Here is a 17289-nt window from a genome sequence, read left to right as displayed (position 1 = left end):
GGGGGAGCGGATTTCTTTATATAAGTCCCTTATTTATGTCCTTTGTCGAATGCTGATCCGTCATTGGCGAAGCTGATTCGCTGCACACGCGAGGGGGTGCGTATCGCTTTCGGATCACGTGTATCGCGTGCGATCCGCGCGTTCTAGGGGTTGGCACGTGCCTTGGATGGATTAGGTCTCAAGGTCTTTGAATAAAGAAGGCAAAGTGTATGTTTTCAGTCAACGGGGCACTTCGCTGAAAGTTCGAGGAATGTGGACAAGAGACTGCTTTCGTGCCGCCTTTTTCGTGTCGGGACTCGAGAGACCCATTGCCCAGGAGCAGAGTATATCCATTACAGTACCTCTCTAACAATGCAAGTCTAGACAGCGCTGCAAAACAATGCCCGTCCCATGATTACCTATTACCAAAGCACCCGCTCCTTCAATACATCAGTGTATATCTATTATCGTTACCGTATGTCATATCTCGTTTCGCCGAGCCCGAACCCATCCAGAACCAGGAATCCACTTGCATATTATCGACCCAAAGCTCCTCGCGCTCCATGTGGGCATCTCAACCAGCTGTGCTGGTACAGTAGCTAGGATTGCATGCCCTAAACTCTTACTTACTCCCAGACGCCTCAGATTTCGACGAACCGTTCTTATTACGAAGTGTCCCCGACAGCGCCATCGTGTTCCAATCATGTATGCGCCGGAGCAGTTCTGGGTCATTATCATCTCCGATAAACGTCCAGCTTTCTTCGGAGTCTTCATTTGCATCATCGACGGACTTGCCGTTCCTACCCTTGACAAGAGATTTTGCATACTCGAGATCTCGGTAGATTGACTGAATCGCTGTATCAACCCCATTCTCCTATATAGCTGTCAGTATGCAACTACAAGAATTGATCAGTAAAGACGAGTCATACCTCTCTAATCTGCTGCCCCAGGGCCTTTGCCTTGACAATCATTCTCTCACTATGTGTAGCCTCCCACAAGGCTCGTGAGAAGACACTAACGTTAAGTTTCCTCAAGAAGATGCCTACTCCGAGATCTTCGACACGGGATCCGAAGAAGAATTGGTCTCCAAAAAACGGCTTGATGATTGTCGGGATGCCAGCTCTCAAACTAGCTCCAGTCGTACCAGAGCCGCCATGGTGGGCGGCGGCATCTATCCGGGCAAATAGCCAGTCGTGGGGAGCAGATTTAATCTGCAGAATTTCGGGTGGTAGAGGTGCCTCAACTTCATTCGCGCCCTTTTTGTCGAGACGATCCGACCAACCCTTGGACAAGATGCACCTTACACCAGCCTTTAATACGGATTTGATGACGGTGTTTGTGAGGGCGGCAGAATCTTGTACCACTATCGATCCAAATCCCACGTAGACCAGTTTCTTTCCATCATCTCGGGCCTTTTTGATAAAGTCAGTGAGTTCTTTAGGCGGCGACCAACCAGAGCCTTCGTCAAGGAACCAATATCCGGTGACACGGATCCAATCGCTGTAGTCGAGAGGTGGCACAACGACCGAAGGACTGAAGTTATAGAGAAATGGAACTTTGTTGGGTTGCATCTTCTCAAGACTTGTTGCTTGCAACCCAAGCTCATTCTTTCTCCACCGATTGACTTGGCCAGCGATAGCCTTCCAAAAGACGTTATCGAACATGACATAGGTGATGTAATTATAAGCACCACCCATCTTGTGTTCGGGTACCGCGAAAGCATGTGGATATGCTCTAGTTCTCGTCCACGGCATAGAAAAAGCCCGGAAATAAGGTATCCCGAGAGCCTCTGCAATATGTATTCCCCCCATAGCACTTGGACTTTCGATTAGAATATCAGAACCTTGGCACGCTTTCCATCCAGAAGAAAGCAGTTCGTCTATCCAGCCGCGAAATTTCGACGATGCTTCCTTCAAGAATGAGTATGTGAACATGCCGTTCTCTACACAGATCCGCATCAGCTCAGCAGGATCACCATCGACTGGCGCAAAATCGATGCCGTGACTCTTTATCCAGTCCTTGAACTCGATGTGTGTTGCTATTTTTGGTTTATGGCCTTCGGCAATGAGTCCTTTACACAAAGCAATGTATGGCTGGACATCACCTCGTGATCCGATCGTCAAACAAGTTATACGGAGTGATTCGGCGGGCTTGAAATTCAGGATCGAGGCTCGTGGGTCGTCAAATAATATGGCCGGCGCTTCACTCCTGACCCCCTCAATACTCTTAGCCAGCTTTGGGTCATGACCCGCATTGCCTTCCTTGCGTGCCATCTGGAGCGCGTTGTGTTCAGCGCTTGCGCACTCTGCACGTTCCTTTTCCTCCATGGTCAACAATCCAGATTCCTTCAAGTATCTCATAGTTTCTAAATTTTGAAGAAGGGTGACTGCGCAGTCATCTCGGGTATCCGGTTGGCTAAACTCGAAAAACAGCTCTTCATGACCTTTGATCACAATAACTAGTCCTGAGTAGCCAAAACGGAATCCTTTCTCCTTATCCACATTCTCGACGTCTTTGAGAGGAAGAATGAGCTTAGTTCGCGTACCAGGAAGGAGACTTCGAAAACAGAAAGTCCTCTCGCTGATGTAGATCTTGCCGTACAAGGGTAGCACGCGATGTAGGAAACCAAAATAAGCCGCCTGGAGCTTCTCTGTCGCAGGCAAGGCAAAGTGATCTCGGAAGCGATCCCCAGAGCCTGTAGCTTGCTCGTCGTCGCCGTCTTCAGGCATGTCATCATCAGGTGAAAGACCAGGGGGCTCATCATAGTGCTTTTTGCCTCCTTTCCACATCCCGGAAACTTTCTCGACATATCCCATGGACTCAGTTGCCAACAGATTGCTCATTCGCTTGGAATGCTTGTTGAGGTATCCGGCAAACCCTGCGGCTCGTTGTAAAGGATATGAACCAGCCTTCACAAGACTCTGTAATGTTGGTCCAGATGTCGCAGGTCCAGCTTGACTCGCACTGGAGCCATCTGCAGATCCTGTCGTTGCTGCGTGCCCATAGACCACTGTTCTGCTGCGGATGTTGGCCTTTCGTGAGGGTGAATGAGGAAGGGTTTCAGTAGTGAGAGTATCATCGCGATCCTGGGGCCGTGATGCTGATCGAGAGCGTTGTATAGTCGGAGACATGAAAACATCGCTCCCTCTCAGGATCTGGCTGGCAGAGGCCTGAGTTTCGTCACTTGGTGATGGCAATGCTCCCGGTGAGGATGGATCCTCAAGAGAATGCACATATGAATCCGATGAGCCTTGCTTCTCAGAGGGACGTTTCTCCTCTTGCAAGGGGTACCGACTTGAGCCATGCTTGCCAGCGCTGATGCTGCGTCTCCTCCCTTGATCCGTGTTGAGCCGGCCAAGATCCGTACTTCGACTCCCAAACTTAGTAAAGTCGGCACTTCTACGAAAAGCTTCAGAGCTCGCTCGACTAATATCAGTACTAGTATGAGGACTTGCATCTCCAGTATACCTAATTGGCGAAAGGGTGGCTCTAACACTCTCCTCAAAATGGGGTGTTCTTGGTCGGATGGGCGGAGATGTAGGCTTGCTATCTGTCACCGCCTGCATTGGGTTCCATTTAGAGTTGCCGCTCTTTGGACTATGATCACCGTCACTAGCCAGGGGTGAAATGGAGACATGCCCAGGAATTTGCTGCGCAGATGTATCTTCCACCAGGATTTTCAGTATATTCAAGGCTTCTTTCCCAAAACTGAAGAACGAAAAGAAGTACTGGAGGATGTGGATCAGCAACATAAGACACGGAAAGGATTGTTGAGAGTTACCCACCTCGTCAATCGCATATGTCTCATCATTATCAATAACACGTATTTTGCATGTGTCTGCAAAATCGATGATTTGGCTGTCTTCAATGTCGATGATGTTCTCGATCGGCAGAGATACCTTCACACTGTCTCCATCGTTGTGGGAGCGGAAAATGATTTTCTGCAGTGCTTTGACCCATTCCTTTGCACTCGGAGTGCTATCTGCCTTGAAATGATATTTTCGTTGATGCGTGACGACAGTGAAGTGTGTAGCATCCTTTCCCTTGTCCTTATCTACCATGCTTGCTGATATTCCATAACGTAAGTCGATATTGCCGCTGGGGAAGTACAAATCGGAAGGGTCAGAGTAGTATGACAAGACGTCCCCCTTTAGTCGGAACCAGTATCGGTTATATTTGGGGTTTCGTCGACCGGATTTCGATAGGTAACCAGATTTGACGACCTCGTTCTGGAAAGGCATGTCAGTAAGATCCAAAAGCAGAACAGAACTAACTAACAGATTTCTTGGGTAAATACGCATAGAAGCAGATATGCTTGCTCGTGATGTACATATAACCTTGCAGCAAAACGCTTTGTAGTAGCCAGCACGGGTATTCTATTTGAATCAGCATTCCTACCTTCAAACGGAATGGGGGGTTTACCTGATACAACACGCTCCGGTTTGTCGAAATGGAAGATCTCCATGAGTCTCCTCTCCAGGGTGCTCGACGCTTCGTCCCCCGCATCATCCGCCTTTGTGCTTTCCTCCGCCAACCGTGGCATATCAAAACTCGGCCTCGTGGACAGTTCTGCTTTTGCTTCTAACATTCGTTTCATCACCGAAGCATCGCTTAAGGTCATTCGTGGAGCATTTATCTCGGGGACTGGAGGGGGTTCTTCAGCAGATTCCGGGGTTTGCGAGACGCTTTTTGATGGGCTCTTCGACCTTGATCTTGAGAGGCGCGAGCCCAGTCGCGGAACGGATTGCATAAGTTTACGATCAATAAATCTCCGCCGCTCCTTGGTCTTTGCTGCCGCATCTTCTTGAGGAGGTCGATCCGCCTGTAAATCAGAGCCTTGTGGTGGAGAGTCCGCCGAGTCATCCTCATCGTCGCTCGACTGGCCATCAAATCGAGCATTGAAATCGACTTGAGACCCAGCTGCTGCAATCATGCCAAAGACAGACTGGTTCACGTAGGTGTTGGCACCGAGAGGAGCGGTGCAGTCCTCGTCCGCATCATCCCCATCACGAAAACGCTCTGGGATCTCCATGGTGGCCTGGTGTCCCTCCTTTCTCCTCTTGGTCAGCCTCCGCGCCACACGCTTCTTTAAATCCTCCTCTGGCGCCATGACGAGATGTTGTGGTCCTGACACGAACCGGGTTGAGGAAGAGGGAAGAGGCGTGATGCAAACTCGCAAGGGACGTCTTGGCGTGTCGGCTGGCCTTTATCGATAAAGCGTCGGGGGAGTTTATTTTAGATACCTAGGTAGTTGGGGAACCCTGTACGTAAGTGGTAGCAAGTACTTTGTCCTTTGTACTTTGCTGCAATCCAGTAGGTCAGGTAGAAACAAAAGCCGGGTTCACTGTCGCATACCAGGCACAACAACCCGACTAGAGAGTCAACAGAGGAAGAGACATGCTTGAACAATAGAGGATTGCTGATCGGAGAGCGTGAAAGGCGCACGAAGATAAATAGGTGGAAGTACCAAAAGTAGCGCAGGCGACCAAAATCACAACCCCGGGGTCTCGCTTCTGTACGCTAGCTAGTTCTGGCCTAGTTCAAAGCTCTTACCCACCTTGCCTATCAAGGTATCGGAGGCTTGGACACAGTCCCAGGTACTCTGTGCACTCTCTTCACAAATCATTCCTTACCTTAGACAAAGCAAAGAAACATTGGCACACTTTCACGATTAATGGGTATATTTCTACTAACGCCCCTTGTTGGTTGAACACAACAGTCGTGGCGTTTCTTTCGTCGGATGTTTCGCCGGACGTTTCTTTTGTCGGATTTCCTATTCGTCGGATGTTCCCTCTCTCTCTACTGCCCAAGTCCGAGATAACCTCTCAGGCATTGTTGTCTTGCATGTTCCTCCCATCATGCATAATCAAGGCCTCTAAATGGCACCACATTTCTCCACCATTCTCATCACCTCCAGAAGCAAAGCTTCCCTCTCGCCGTCCCACCTGCAATCCAATTCTGGCTGGGGTGAAATTGGGCCACTGCGGGCACCGCCGATATCCCTTCACCTCCCAACTGTGCCAGCTGTTGTCCATCGCTAGCGAACACATCTACGAATCTCCCCATATTCCCGATCACGAACTTAGAGATCCCGTCCGCCGGCTTCTCCTGCCACTGGGGCTTCAGAATTGTAACCCACCTCCCGGTTTGATTATTGTGGCGTATTGTGGTGGTTGGTTCCATAAGCTCGCTATCAAGCTCATGTCCAACTTTCCAAGAGCCGGCATCAGGGTAGGAATAAATCTTGATGGTATCGTCATAGGAAGTTGTGGCTATGTTGCCGGTTGCTGAGAAAGATGCATGGGAGACCGAGAGCCTCGATTCATGCTCTCCAATTAAATGGGGTATCCGTGATTCTCCTTTGCCAGTGATCTTCCGTAAATCCCAAATTTTGAGGGTTCGATCCAGTGAGGCGGTCGCTAATAAATAGGGGTATAGAGGGTGAAGCGAGAACCCCCCAATCTTCTTGTCTGTGAGCTGCCACACTTCTGTCTCCTTGGGTGTCCGTATGTCGTGTCGACCAAAAGATCCTTCAAGGGTGGAGAAAAAGATAAGGTTCGGATCTTGATGGGGGACGTCAATACACGAAATAGGCAATTCCGTGTCGGATGAATCTGGCGCGAATACCTCCACAGCAATCCCCTTTTGCAAGTCTAGTCTCCGAACCGAGGAGTCATATGAACTTGAATATACCGAGTTACCATCAGCAGGGAATACCAAGGAAGATATTGTTCTCGAATGAACCTTGTAAGCCGTGATAGTTGGTTCTGGGTCTTCCGCACCCTCATCGTCGTCGTCGTTCTCTTCTGCCTTGACTGTAGCCCCCGTCTGTGAAGCGTCAAATATGCCTAGATTGCCTATCTTATCACCTGCAAAAATCAAAGGCTTGTCTTCTGTTGGATGGAATCCAAGAGCATATATTCGTTCTGGTGTGATTTTGATGGCTGGAAGTTCTTGTCAGTTTGAAAAGTTTCGGGGACCTTGAAAGACTCACAGTTGGGGGGGTACTCGTCATATAATTCCAGACTACTCATTTTCTCTCTCAATAACTTCAAGCCCTCATCTGTCGTCTCCTTCACGTCATCCTCTGTAAAGGTTCGTAAGTTTGGGGCCGCTCCCCTCATGACGCCTGAGAGGAAGTCATCCAACTTAGCCCCTATCTTTCCGTCCGCGACATCATTTAGATTGATGTCTCCAGCTATTCGCTGCTTCTTCGCCTGCACACTCTCCTTTACAAATGCCTCTTCCTCTTCTGCCTTCCGCTTCGCAGTCTCACTGTCGGCCTGAAGACCAGCGAGACGAGAACTTGTCCGAGTAGGTCGCGGTGCCTCCTTCTTGACAGGGGCGGCTTTCTTGCGAGGTGCGGCAGGTTTGGGGGGCTTCGATACTGCTCTGGGTATGATCTTCTCAGCGCTGTTGCTCAAGTCCTTTAGCATGGCCTGGTTCGCGGCGATGTTCTCCAATCTCCTGCGCTCGAAAGCGCTCATCGCAGGCTTCTCCTCTTTTGTGGGCGCCATGTTGATTGAGGCGTTGACGGAGGACTGTTTAGAGAGATCTGGAGGGGGGGGTGACGGAAGATTGATTCACTCAAACTCGGTAGGCAATACGCGAAACCCGCGAGGCGATATGACAATTACAGTGTGACGCGCCATGGCCCGTGCCACACGCGCTTCTCGGATCGGATTATCGAGAACCAACCGGCGGGGAGGGCGGTCAAGGAGGGCGGTCAAGGCTGCTGGCGGTTGTGCCGGAATAACTCAAATACGTTGTCTATCCCAATAATCCGAAATACCGGAAAGCCTGACTTGGACCAGAACTCCCCGAATCTGTGCAATTGGGATTGACGATAAAAACGGTGCGTCCAGCTTTGACCGTAGTCTTTTGCAACTCCACTTGGATATGCCTTCTCGGTAAGTAGTGAATCTCTGGGTCTCTCCGGCTAACACAACGAAAAGAAGGGCGAACTCAGGAATGACGTAGCCACTTGGAACTTGCTCGTCCAGTGTACCTCGAGAGATTAAAAGGGTATTGATATCCTAAGGTACCTATGCTACCTAGTTACATTAAGTGCAAAACAATGCTGACATTCCCAGCGCACTGAAATTATGGACCACCTTAGAAGGACGATTCCTGGCTTCATCCTCCGAGTATTATCAGCCCAAAACGCCCGCCCAGCCATCATAATCCATCAATATTTCAAGGAGAGGCCGACCCCGTGAGATCAGTAAGGAGAATTGACGACATCCTCCTTCCCCAGCTTGTATCTTGCGCTTTCCCTTGTCCCAATTCTCCCAGCCTCACTCCTCCTGCCTCCAAGGCTACTACCTCCAATTCTAACTGGTGTAGCGATACTCTCCCTTGTAGGTCTCTTGAAGGATTGTTTCGCCACCATATTCACCTCGTTAGGTAAGGCAACGATAACGTTCTTGTCGCTTCCGTACTTGAAGTTATCAGCTTTTACCTCCTCCGCATAGCGCTTGATACTGTATGGATCCTTGCTACCTCTGAGCACCTTCTTCATGTTCCAAGTCACAATAAAAGGACCGGTAGCTGTAATGATCGAAGTTTCCGACAAACCTTCTCCGGTGTTGAATCGTGCGGGTGTGAAAGACAATGGTGATCCTGTCTCATGTTGGAATTGAGCAACGTGGGAAGGAGTGAGACCCAGGCGGCGAGGTTGGGGTTTCGAGTCTTTTCCGAAGGATTTTTCAAAGCCAAGTTTGCCCTCGTTCTTGCCCTCTTTTTGCATCGCATCGATCAGCAGCAGGTATGTGCGGCAAGTAGCGAGAACCCAACGACCATCAGCGCTAACATCAAGGCCTATAATCGGCTCACCAAGAGCGGGAATATGAGTTTTGGCATTGATACCGAGACGGTCAAACATGCGAATATCGCCTTTATTGCTAGCAACTGCAATGTAACCTTTTTCGGTCGTTGCGGCGGCTGAGAAGTCGTTTTTCGAGACATATTGCTTTAGCTCCGAGTCCACAAGCTTGTTGCCTGCGAGGCGTGGATCAATACGGTAGAGAGCGTTGCGTGACAAACCGAGGAACGTTTGCTCTCCTGTCATCTGAGCAAATTTGCTTTCAGGGGCAAACGTATTGACTGGGATATCGTCGTGAACTTTCCATTCGTCCACAATCTTGCCATATTCAAGATCCATGCGATACAGAGAGTTCGGGTCGGCCTCGTTCTGCAAGATCATATTGGTGTCCTCGGCATGAAGCATGACCTTCTTCGGACTGAATAGTTTGCCTTTTGGTGTTTCGACCTTAGATATGTTTGTCGAGAATTCAAGGTTGTTATTAGGAGTGTGCTTGAAAACCCCAATCTTAGATCCACGAACGACAAAAGATCGATCGTGTTTGTAACCAACTGCGAGTTGCGAGTTGACATTTCCATCGTCATCCCTGGTCACTACATCGTCTTCCTCTTCGTCACTGTCGTAGTGCTCACTTCTTTGACCATCATCTTCCACTTCTTCAGGCTCTTCCTCCTCCTCCTCCTCATCCGCCTCCTGCGGTGAGTCTTCCATCGTAAGATCCTGGAAGGCCTCCAAGACATATTCACGCTCATCTTCCTTGTTCTTGCTCCATTTGATCTCGTTCAGCTGTTCCCATAGAGCTTGCATGAGACCCTCCTGGAATCGTACGATTGTCTCTTGATCCTTGAAACGGAGAAGCCAGGAGTAAGCTTGGCCATCGGGAGTATAGGCATTGAATATGAACGAGAGAAATTCGAAGTTAAAAACTGGATTGATGTCTGCAACCACTTCTTGCCCAAGCCAATCCCTATCCTTGCCAGTAATTTGAAGCCAATATTGCCATTTACCCACCTCGGACACCGTCGCCTTGACCGCGGGGTCTTGGATGATGAAAGAGCCTGATTGAAAATCGAAAAGATGAAGCTCCGCGGTCTCCACCGCGAGAATCGACAGTGCCTGTGGGTGTATAGCAACTTCAGGTGCTTCCGTAGGAGTCTCATCTCTCTGGGAAGTCTGCTGAGAAGAATAAGAAGACTTCGTCGGCGTTCTTTCCCTCTTCAGTGATGAATTCGCGGAATTTCGGAGCGCGGATGATGATGCTACCGAAGGCATCGTGACCGGCGATTGTACGGTAGGGCTGTGTCTCGGACTCGCACTTGGTATAGGTTGCTCGCTATCGAAGATAAACTGAGAAAGCTCTTGTTCGGTTGCGTTTTGATGATTCTTTCGGTATTTCCTCTCGTATTGGCAGTTCACCGCTGTTACTTCAAAGGCGTGTACCTGGGCGGCGTCGATCGAGTTGTCGCAAACGAATTCGTAGAGGTCACCGGCGTCACCACTTAAATCTCTCCAAGCCAGAACCTTCTCAGCACCCTCTCGAATCTCGGACCTGAAATGCAAGCTTTCGTCAAGCAGAAAGGTCTTCTCGTCTCGTTCCGCAGCCAAGGCAGCCGTATCTGCGTCTTCAGCGTCTTCACTATCCAGTAGTTCCTCTTCGCCTTCTTCGTACACACGCTGTATGACAAGTTGGTATTGGAAATCCTGACCGGTCTTTCGAATCCTAGCCGCAGCGTCTTTGAAAATAAGCTCCGAGTAGCCTTTGGGCGAAAGTGGACGAACGAGATAGAGTTGGCCTTGCGGAAGCTCGATCATAGATTCTTTAGAGGTATCGCCAAAAATCAGTTTGCCAACTAAAAACTTTATATTAGCTTTTATTTTGCGAATGCTTTTGCGTTGTCCGTCGTGCCTGCTTGGCTTGTTGACGCGACAGAATGGGTGGATTGTGAGATACACAAGGGTTATTTATCACTTACCATTTCGAAGGACAAACATATTCAGGAAAAATGATGGACAGATGGGTTTATGAATTTATATCTGAGCACCTGGATGGTACCCCGCGATGACCAAACGGAGTTGAAAGGAAGTGTAGGTAGTTTCGTGCGGGTTGGGAAGCAAAACATTTAATCTTTGGAGGGGTAACTGTCGGCCACGTTCCAGAACCGCCTTACCTAGTTTGGACTGGCACAGCCACAGTGGCGAGTCCTTATATCATCACGGGTAAAGGGGTATGGGGGCCTGAGGCTATCAACATTGGCCCCCTGAGGCTATTAACATTCGGTCCATAAGGTATTGTGTTCACAGAGACACGGCAAGTTGCTAATAAGGTACTCTTTATATCCTCAAAAAGAGTTTAATTTGCCACACCGAGGTCCCTGTTTCATGTAACCTCCCTCAAGCATTCGCATTATACTGTACAGAGCGCTCCATGGTCAAGTATTGCAGGAGACAGTAGACCGTAGCAAATACAACCAGCAACCTTATAGCTCTTCGCCCACTTCTTATTGGTGTTACATATCATGGACCTTCTATTGTATTCATTTCTGCGTTCTCATCTCCGACACCGAGCCGCATTCGTAGTGGAATGAGACATGACTGCTACTTCGGGCATGTCTCTGCCATAGGTAGGAATGGAGCCATCCACATAATTAGCCAAGCGTGGAATATGGCCGTGGAAAATGCTGAGATCGATACATTTTCCCTGTTTGCCGAGAATGTTTTTTAACGAAGCATTCAAGAGAGCAAGACTGTTATTTCCCCACTAGTTCGTGGGAACAGCGACTTCAAAGGTTGGCTCGACGCGAGAGTCTCCTCGTCTGCTTCTTGCTCCCAGATGTCATCTGAAGCGACTAGTTTCTCCTCCACGCGCTCAAAATCGCCACAAAACCTATCAGCAGCTTCCTCGGTGATTTTCCTGGCCATTTTAGAACTCTGAAGATTTTTCAGATTCTCCATGGCATCCATTAGTGCCAAGGGAAGGAAGTCATCCAGAGTCTGACTTGCTTGTATCAAAACCTCCGGCCGGAATGCATCCAGTGATCGAATTGATAGGAGATCTTCTTTAGTGTCTGATAATGGTGCCAAGGCTTGAAGGAGGGGTTGTAAACCCGAGTTGGCTCGGAAGAACGAGTACTGGTACTCAACAAGAGTAGAAGTATGCTTATCGACGGTGTCTTGTATTTTGGAAAGACGTGTGCTAGTGAAGTCGAACGGGGCCAAAATGTTTTTGGCTGCCAGGAGGCAGTTGATTGAAAAAATTGTGCGAGCCGGCGCCTCTAAATGTTTCGCTATATTCTCACATCCCTCCATGAACGGATCAAAAGCTTCCGTCAATATGGGTTCGAAATCGGCTTCCCTACTATCAGCAGATGTGAGAGAGGTTTCGTAAGTTTTCATGATGGCAGTTAGCTGCTTGAAGCCTTCTTGTAAGAAGTCAGGAGGTGCTAGATCAGGGGGGGCAAGTTGTGATTCCCCTTGTAGACCAGCTACATGATCACGCATTAAAGTTGTGAATTGATTTAGTGCAGATTCTTCGAGAGTTGTCAATGATTCGAGGAGGACCGAATCTTCTCCTAGTAACTTGGAAAATGTGATACGGTAGAAATTTAGCAGGTTGGCAATCTTGTACGCCATGATTGTTTCTTCGTGGCTTTGAATCACCTGTCCAATCCGTTGACGAAGGACTCTTGCCACTCCAGTAACGTCTCGATCGACCAGTTCATTGAGAGCCTTGAGGCCATCAAAGTCATTCCCTCCATCCACGTTCCAAGGCTCGCTGTCTCGTCCTGCTTGGATGCCCTTTGCTATCTCATCACCTTCTGAAATGAATAAGACTTCCAGTGCCTCGCGTTCGCTGACCGTTGCTGAATGAATCCACGCGAGCATATCTCCGACGTATCGCAGTGGATCATGGGCGACTAGTTCGATTGGTTTCACCGACGCATCTTCTTCACCGCCGACTGACGTGCCTGTTAGGGCAGTGTAGAATGCATCAGATAATATATGTTCCCGTGCTTCAGCGAAGAAGTCGAGACAATTCTGAAACAGAGACGGTCGCTCTGCTAGAACTCGAAGAGCTCGTCGAATGGATGAACTAATTTGAGGGTTTTCCAAGTTGAGAGACTTGAACTCGCGTTGAATCCATCTATACAGCTTCTGAAAAGCGCGGTTGAGGCTTTTTGAGATCTGTTCCATGATCTCAAGTCCCAGCTGCTGGTTTTCAGTACCGAGCAATATCTCACAGTCGTTGTGTATTTTCTTCGCTCTTGCAAGAACTGCAAAGAACGTATCATCCACGGGTTCTGCAGTGGACGTGAGAGTTGCGATATCCTCCTCAGACATTATGAAATGGGCATTGAAAGCTTTCAGAAGTTGCTGCTTAGCCTCGACTTGATCTTTCTGTTTCATAAGATCAGACGCTTCTTGAAGTACTGGCGCAGTCTCTTGGTGGGCGGCCGAGATATGTTTCTTCATCTCTTCACAGCCCTGACTGAGACTCGCAATGGTAAGGCCAATGCGCTTGAGTTGCTAAACGAGGGTGAGTGTCCGCAAACGCTTGCAGGAAAGCTGTACATACCTCAGCAACATGCCCAAACTCACGGATGATGTCGCCATTGCTGTCAATCACTTCCTTCTGGACGGCCAGCCTTAGCTGACGACGGGTCTCTGCGGTATTTTGGATCCCACGTTTGTCCAGAAGACCCAGAGCATCTCTTATATCAGAATCGGCATAGGATGCAGAGAGGACACTTGTGGCTTTGGCCGACAGCGGATTGCTTCGCAAAGCCTGTGCAGCCGTGGGTGAGAGGTGATGTTCAAAGCCATCACTCTGACCCGAGGGCTTGCGCGCGAGGACTGAATCACTCGTCATCGTCAGGGCCAAAGTTCAAGATCGTTCAAGGAGTGGTGGACATGAGATGTCGGCCGAGGGGATCACTTGGAGCTATTCTGAATATAGCCGACCGCCTTTGGCAGAATGTCGCCTAGCGTTACCCAACGCGGCCAGTCATCCGCACCGTCACTCGTGCTTCTACGGACCCTCCTTCTCCACCCCTCCTCTGTCGTCAATCAGTTGAGGTTCAGAAGATATCAGCAGCATCGAGTCGTTCGAACCAAACTCTCGTGATAATACCATGGCCTAGGAGGCGCGATCATGTATCAGTCCGAGACATCGGCACCTCAGCAGTTATCTCGTGCCTCTCAGATGCACGTCCACCATCTTCCATCTAGCATCGTACAGGACGGTGGCTTATCGCCTACTGGGTCCCATCCTAACGATCCGATTACACTCCTCATCCCCGCGTACCTCCTCTTCGAATCCAGAAGGACATCGTCCTCTATTTTCCCTGCATCATGATGGCTTCGAATCTTCTTTCCCGTCTTCTTCCTACGAATTCCGCTGGGCGGTCGATATACGATGACCTGCGCGCCCACGATGAAGCATCCGAGTCCGATATCGAGGAGCAAGCAGGAATGGCAATAGATGAGGAGAACCTTCGCTTCCACGACGATGAGTTAGGAGGTGCAGATGTTTTCACCGGCGAGGATAGTCGCCTCACGACCGAGAGCACAGCATTCCTTGCTGGTCAACAACAAGGAATCAGGCCATCACCTGGACGTCAAGACAACAAAGCGCCAAGAACCCATTCCAAATGGACACAGTCTCCTAGATTGCTTGAGGAAGACGGAGATGATGACGTGCCGGCTTCGCTGCTGATCGAAGGAAACAATCCTCATTCAGGCACTCCAACCCGGCCATCAAAATCACCACCAAACCCCCAAAGAAGGAAACCTCCGGTTTCTGGCCCCTCTAACCGAGAGAGTGATGCCCACTGGGAGGCTGCGCGAGCTCAGCAACGGTTATACGAGGATGATGAAGCTGGAACCCGCCATATGACACAAGCAACACGACCAAATATAGGATTGCTGACTAGCAACCCTCGAGAAAGAGCTATGTGGAGATGGATCAATATCACCAACCTCGATAGCTTCATAAGAGATGTGTACGATTATTACCTGGGGTCTGGCATCTGGTGTATGATACTTGCCCGGGTTCTGAATTTGCTGTTAGTTCTTTACTTCCAATACTCGGACTTTACTAACCCTGCGCACAGTACAATCATATTTGTTGCGGTCTTTACAACTTTCCTCACACAATGTGTTAATTTTCAAGAGATACCCCAGAGCAGAACTTTATCTCAGGTACTTATCCCCCAGTGCACGAAGAAAATTTCTGGGATGCCAAACGTTGCCATCTGGCTCTTTACTTTGTATGTTATGTGGAGGGTCTATCAGCTCTTGGCCGATATTCCTCGCCTAATGCGAGTTCATGACTTCTTCTTGCATCTGCTCGAGGTGCCAGACAGCGATATGCAAACTATCTCTTGGCAAGATATTGTCGCCCGGATAATGGCTTTGCGGGACGCCAACCCTATCACGGTCGAGAAGATATCGCCGGCGAATCGCAAATACCTCGGTAGCCAATCAAAGCAAAGATTAGATGCGCATGATATCGCCAATAGATTGATGAGAAAAGAGAACTACCTGATCGCATTATTCAACAAGGAGATATTGGACCTCACTCTGCCTGTGCCTTTCCTCCAAGGCCGTCAACTATTTTCAAGAACTATGTTGTGGACCCTGGATTGGTGCATAATGGACTTCATATTCAACGACTATGGCCAGGTCAAACAGCTTGTCTTAAAAGATTCTCATCGAAGACAACTGAGTGATGGCTTGCGAAACCGATTCCTGTTTGCGGGGTTTATGAATGTCCTATGTGCTCCAATCACAGTCGTCTACCTCATGATTGTGTATTTCTTTAGATATTTCAGAGTAATATAGCCATTCCACTGGTCCCAGTTCATGCTAATAGGCCTCTAGGAGTACCAAGACAATCCATCAGCTATTGGATCGCGGCAGTATACACCCCTTGCCGAATGGAAATTTCGCGAATTCAACGAGCTACATCATCTATTCCACAAACGGATCAACATGTCATATCCATTTGCTTCTCGCTATCTTGATCAGTTTCCGAAGGTCAAGATGGTTCAAATTGCGAGATTTGTAGCGTTCGTCGCTGGGGCTGTTGTGTCGGTCCTCGCTGTGGCTACCCTGTGGGACCCTGAATTATTCCTCGTATTTGAAGTTACACCTGAAAGGACCGTCTTCTTCTATATCGCGGTCTTTGGGGCGATCTGGACCATCTCAAATGGAACGATCCCGGACGAAAATCTCGTCTTCGACCCAGAGTACGCGTTACGAAACGTGATCGAGTATACACACTATTGTCCAAGTCACTGGCAAGACCGGCTTCATAGTGATGAAGTTAGGAGAGAATTTGCCTCCCTTTACCAGCTCAAGATAGTGATATTCCTCGAGGAAGTCTTCAGTATCATCATCACTCCCTTTGTTCTCTGGTTCAGCCTACCAAAATGCAGTGACCAGATCATCGATTTCTTCCGGGAATTCACCATTCATGTCGACGGCGTAGGATACCTGTGTTCGTTTTCTGTATTCGATTTCAAGAATGGCGTAGGCAGGACTAAACGACAAGGGGAAGGCGGTGTTGATCTTCGAGATGAATATTACTCCACGAAGCATGGAAAAATGGCTGCCTCTTACTATGGCTTTTTAGACAATTATCTACTGAATCCGAAAACAGGTGTTCCAGGACACCTCCCTCCTGGGATGCGGCAGCCCTTCCACCCTCCACCTGCATTTCCTGGACTTATGTCGCCAACACTGACGGCAGACATGCAAATGTCGAAAATGGGCCGAAGCCAGAGGCTGCCAAGGAGTCGAGCAACGGGGATGCCACAAGCCGCGCGAACCCCGCGGTTCCCAGCTGCAGGCGGACATTCGTCGCCTATGCCATCAATTCTGTTAGATCCGCATCATCAACCGTCAGCATCTGGATTTGGAGCCCGTAGTGGACGGCGCAACTCTCGATCCCGTTATCAAGCTCGGCAAAATATTGTTGAAGAGGCGATCGAAGATGAGGACGAGACCGCGGCTGAGAGAGTAGCCCAGCGGAGTACGGGGTCCAAGGATACGTACGAAAGCGAAGTAGGCCTTGATGAATCCCGATGGGAGACTTCTCCCACGAGAGGCGTCACCAAAGAGGCCGAGGACGAAGATGAAGGGGACGGAGGGGCGCCAGGAGGAGGGGGAGTCCTAGGATTGCTGTATCAATTTCAGAAGGCGCAAACGGATGGCAGACCAGGGATCAGTATCTAGGCGTTCACAAGACATCAGACACATTACTGTACTCGGAGTTGGGGATCATGACATGGCGAGGAGGGCAGACTTTGGAGATTTTTGGTATCAATTAGGCCTTAATAGCCCGTGTCATCTGCAGCGATATTTTAATTCTATATTTTAATTCTAGATCCTAAGTTTTGTTTCCGGTTTCTCATTGTTTCCACCTTCCGACGCCGTCAAGCCTCAAGGTAAGGTAAGGTAAGGTAAGGTAACCAGGTTGTTAGCCA

The 17289-nt window shown here is 49.2% G+C and overlaps 5 protein-coding genes across 5 annotated transcripts; 1 reads left to right on the top strand and 4 right to left on the bottom strand.

Annotated features, from left to right (window-relative positions):
• Positions 1-223: 223 nt before the first annotated feature.
• Positions 224-5410, bottom strand: M430DRAFT_128304 (glycosyltransferase family 1 protein). Its single transcript, XM_024862060.1, has 5 exons — positions 4402-5410; positions 4258-4355; positions 3765-4208; positions 909-3707; positions 224-853 (listed from the first exon to the last, which is right to left on the bottom strand). The coding sequence occupies exons 1-5, from the start codon at positions 5087-5089 to the stop codon at positions 602-604; spliced, it is 4281 nt and encodes a 1426-aa protein (XP_024717547.1). The 5' UTR covers positions 5090-5410; the 3' UTR covers positions 224-601.
• A 476-nt stretch (positions 5411-5886) lies between these two features.
• Positions 5887-7496, bottom strand: M430DRAFT_109176 (hypothetical protein; the record flags this gene model as incomplete). The annotated part of the gene is made up of 2 exons (XM_024861262.1): positions 5887-6923; positions 6974-7496. The coding sequence occupies 2 exons, from the start codon at positions 7494-7496 to the stop codon at positions 5887-5889; spliced, it is 1560 nt and encodes a 519-aa protein (XP_024717546.1).
• Positions 7497-8200: 704 nt separating this feature from the next.
• M430DRAFT_146993 (hypothetical protein) lies at positions 8201-10901 on the bottom strand (the record flags this gene model as incomplete). The annotated part of the gene is made up of 2 exons (XM_024863044.1): positions 10777-10901; positions 8201-10653 (listed from the first exon to the last, which is right to left on the bottom strand). Exons 1-2 carry the CDS (start codon positions 10793-10795, stop codon positions 8201-8203), a joined length of 2472 nt encoding a protein of 823 aa, XP_024717545.1. The 5' UTR covers positions 10796-10901.
• Positions 10902-11125: 224 nt separating this feature from the next.
• Positions 11126-13690, bottom strand: M430DRAFT_146991 (hypothetical protein). Its single transcript, XM_024863043.1, has 2 exons — positions 13377-13690; positions 11126-13327 (listed from the first exon to the last, which is right to left on the bottom strand). The coding sequence occupies exons 1-2, from the start codon at positions 13668-13670 to the stop codon at positions 11534-11536; spliced, it is 2088 nt and encodes a 695-aa protein (XP_024717544.1). The 5' UTR covers positions 13671-13690; the 3' UTR covers positions 11126-11533.
• A 151-nt stretch (positions 13691-13841) lies between these two features.
• On the top strand, positions 13842-17137 carry M430DRAFT_146988 (hypothetical protein). Its single transcript, XM_024863042.1, has 3 exons — positions 13842-14865; positions 14914-15634; positions 15683-17137. Exons 1-3 carry the CDS (start codon positions 14153-14155, stop codon positions 17036-17038), a joined length of 2790 nt encoding a protein of 929 aa, XP_024717543.1. The 5' UTR covers positions 13842-14152; the 3' UTR covers positions 17039-17137.
• Positions 17138-17289: the final 152 nt, after the last annotated feature.

The sequence above is a fragment of the Amorphotheca resinae genome (assembly GCF_003019875.1).
Source record: "Amorphotheca resinae ATCC 22711 unplaced genomic scaffold M430scaffold_12, whole genome shotgun sequence".
Classification (NCBI taxonomy): domain Eukaryota; kingdom Fungi; phylum Ascomycota; class Leotiomycetes; order Helotiales; family Amorphothecaceae; genus Amorphotheca; species Amorphotheca resinae.
The sequence above is the reverse complement of the archived record's forward strand: the minus strand, read 5'-3'. Positions and strand labels throughout refer to the sequence as shown.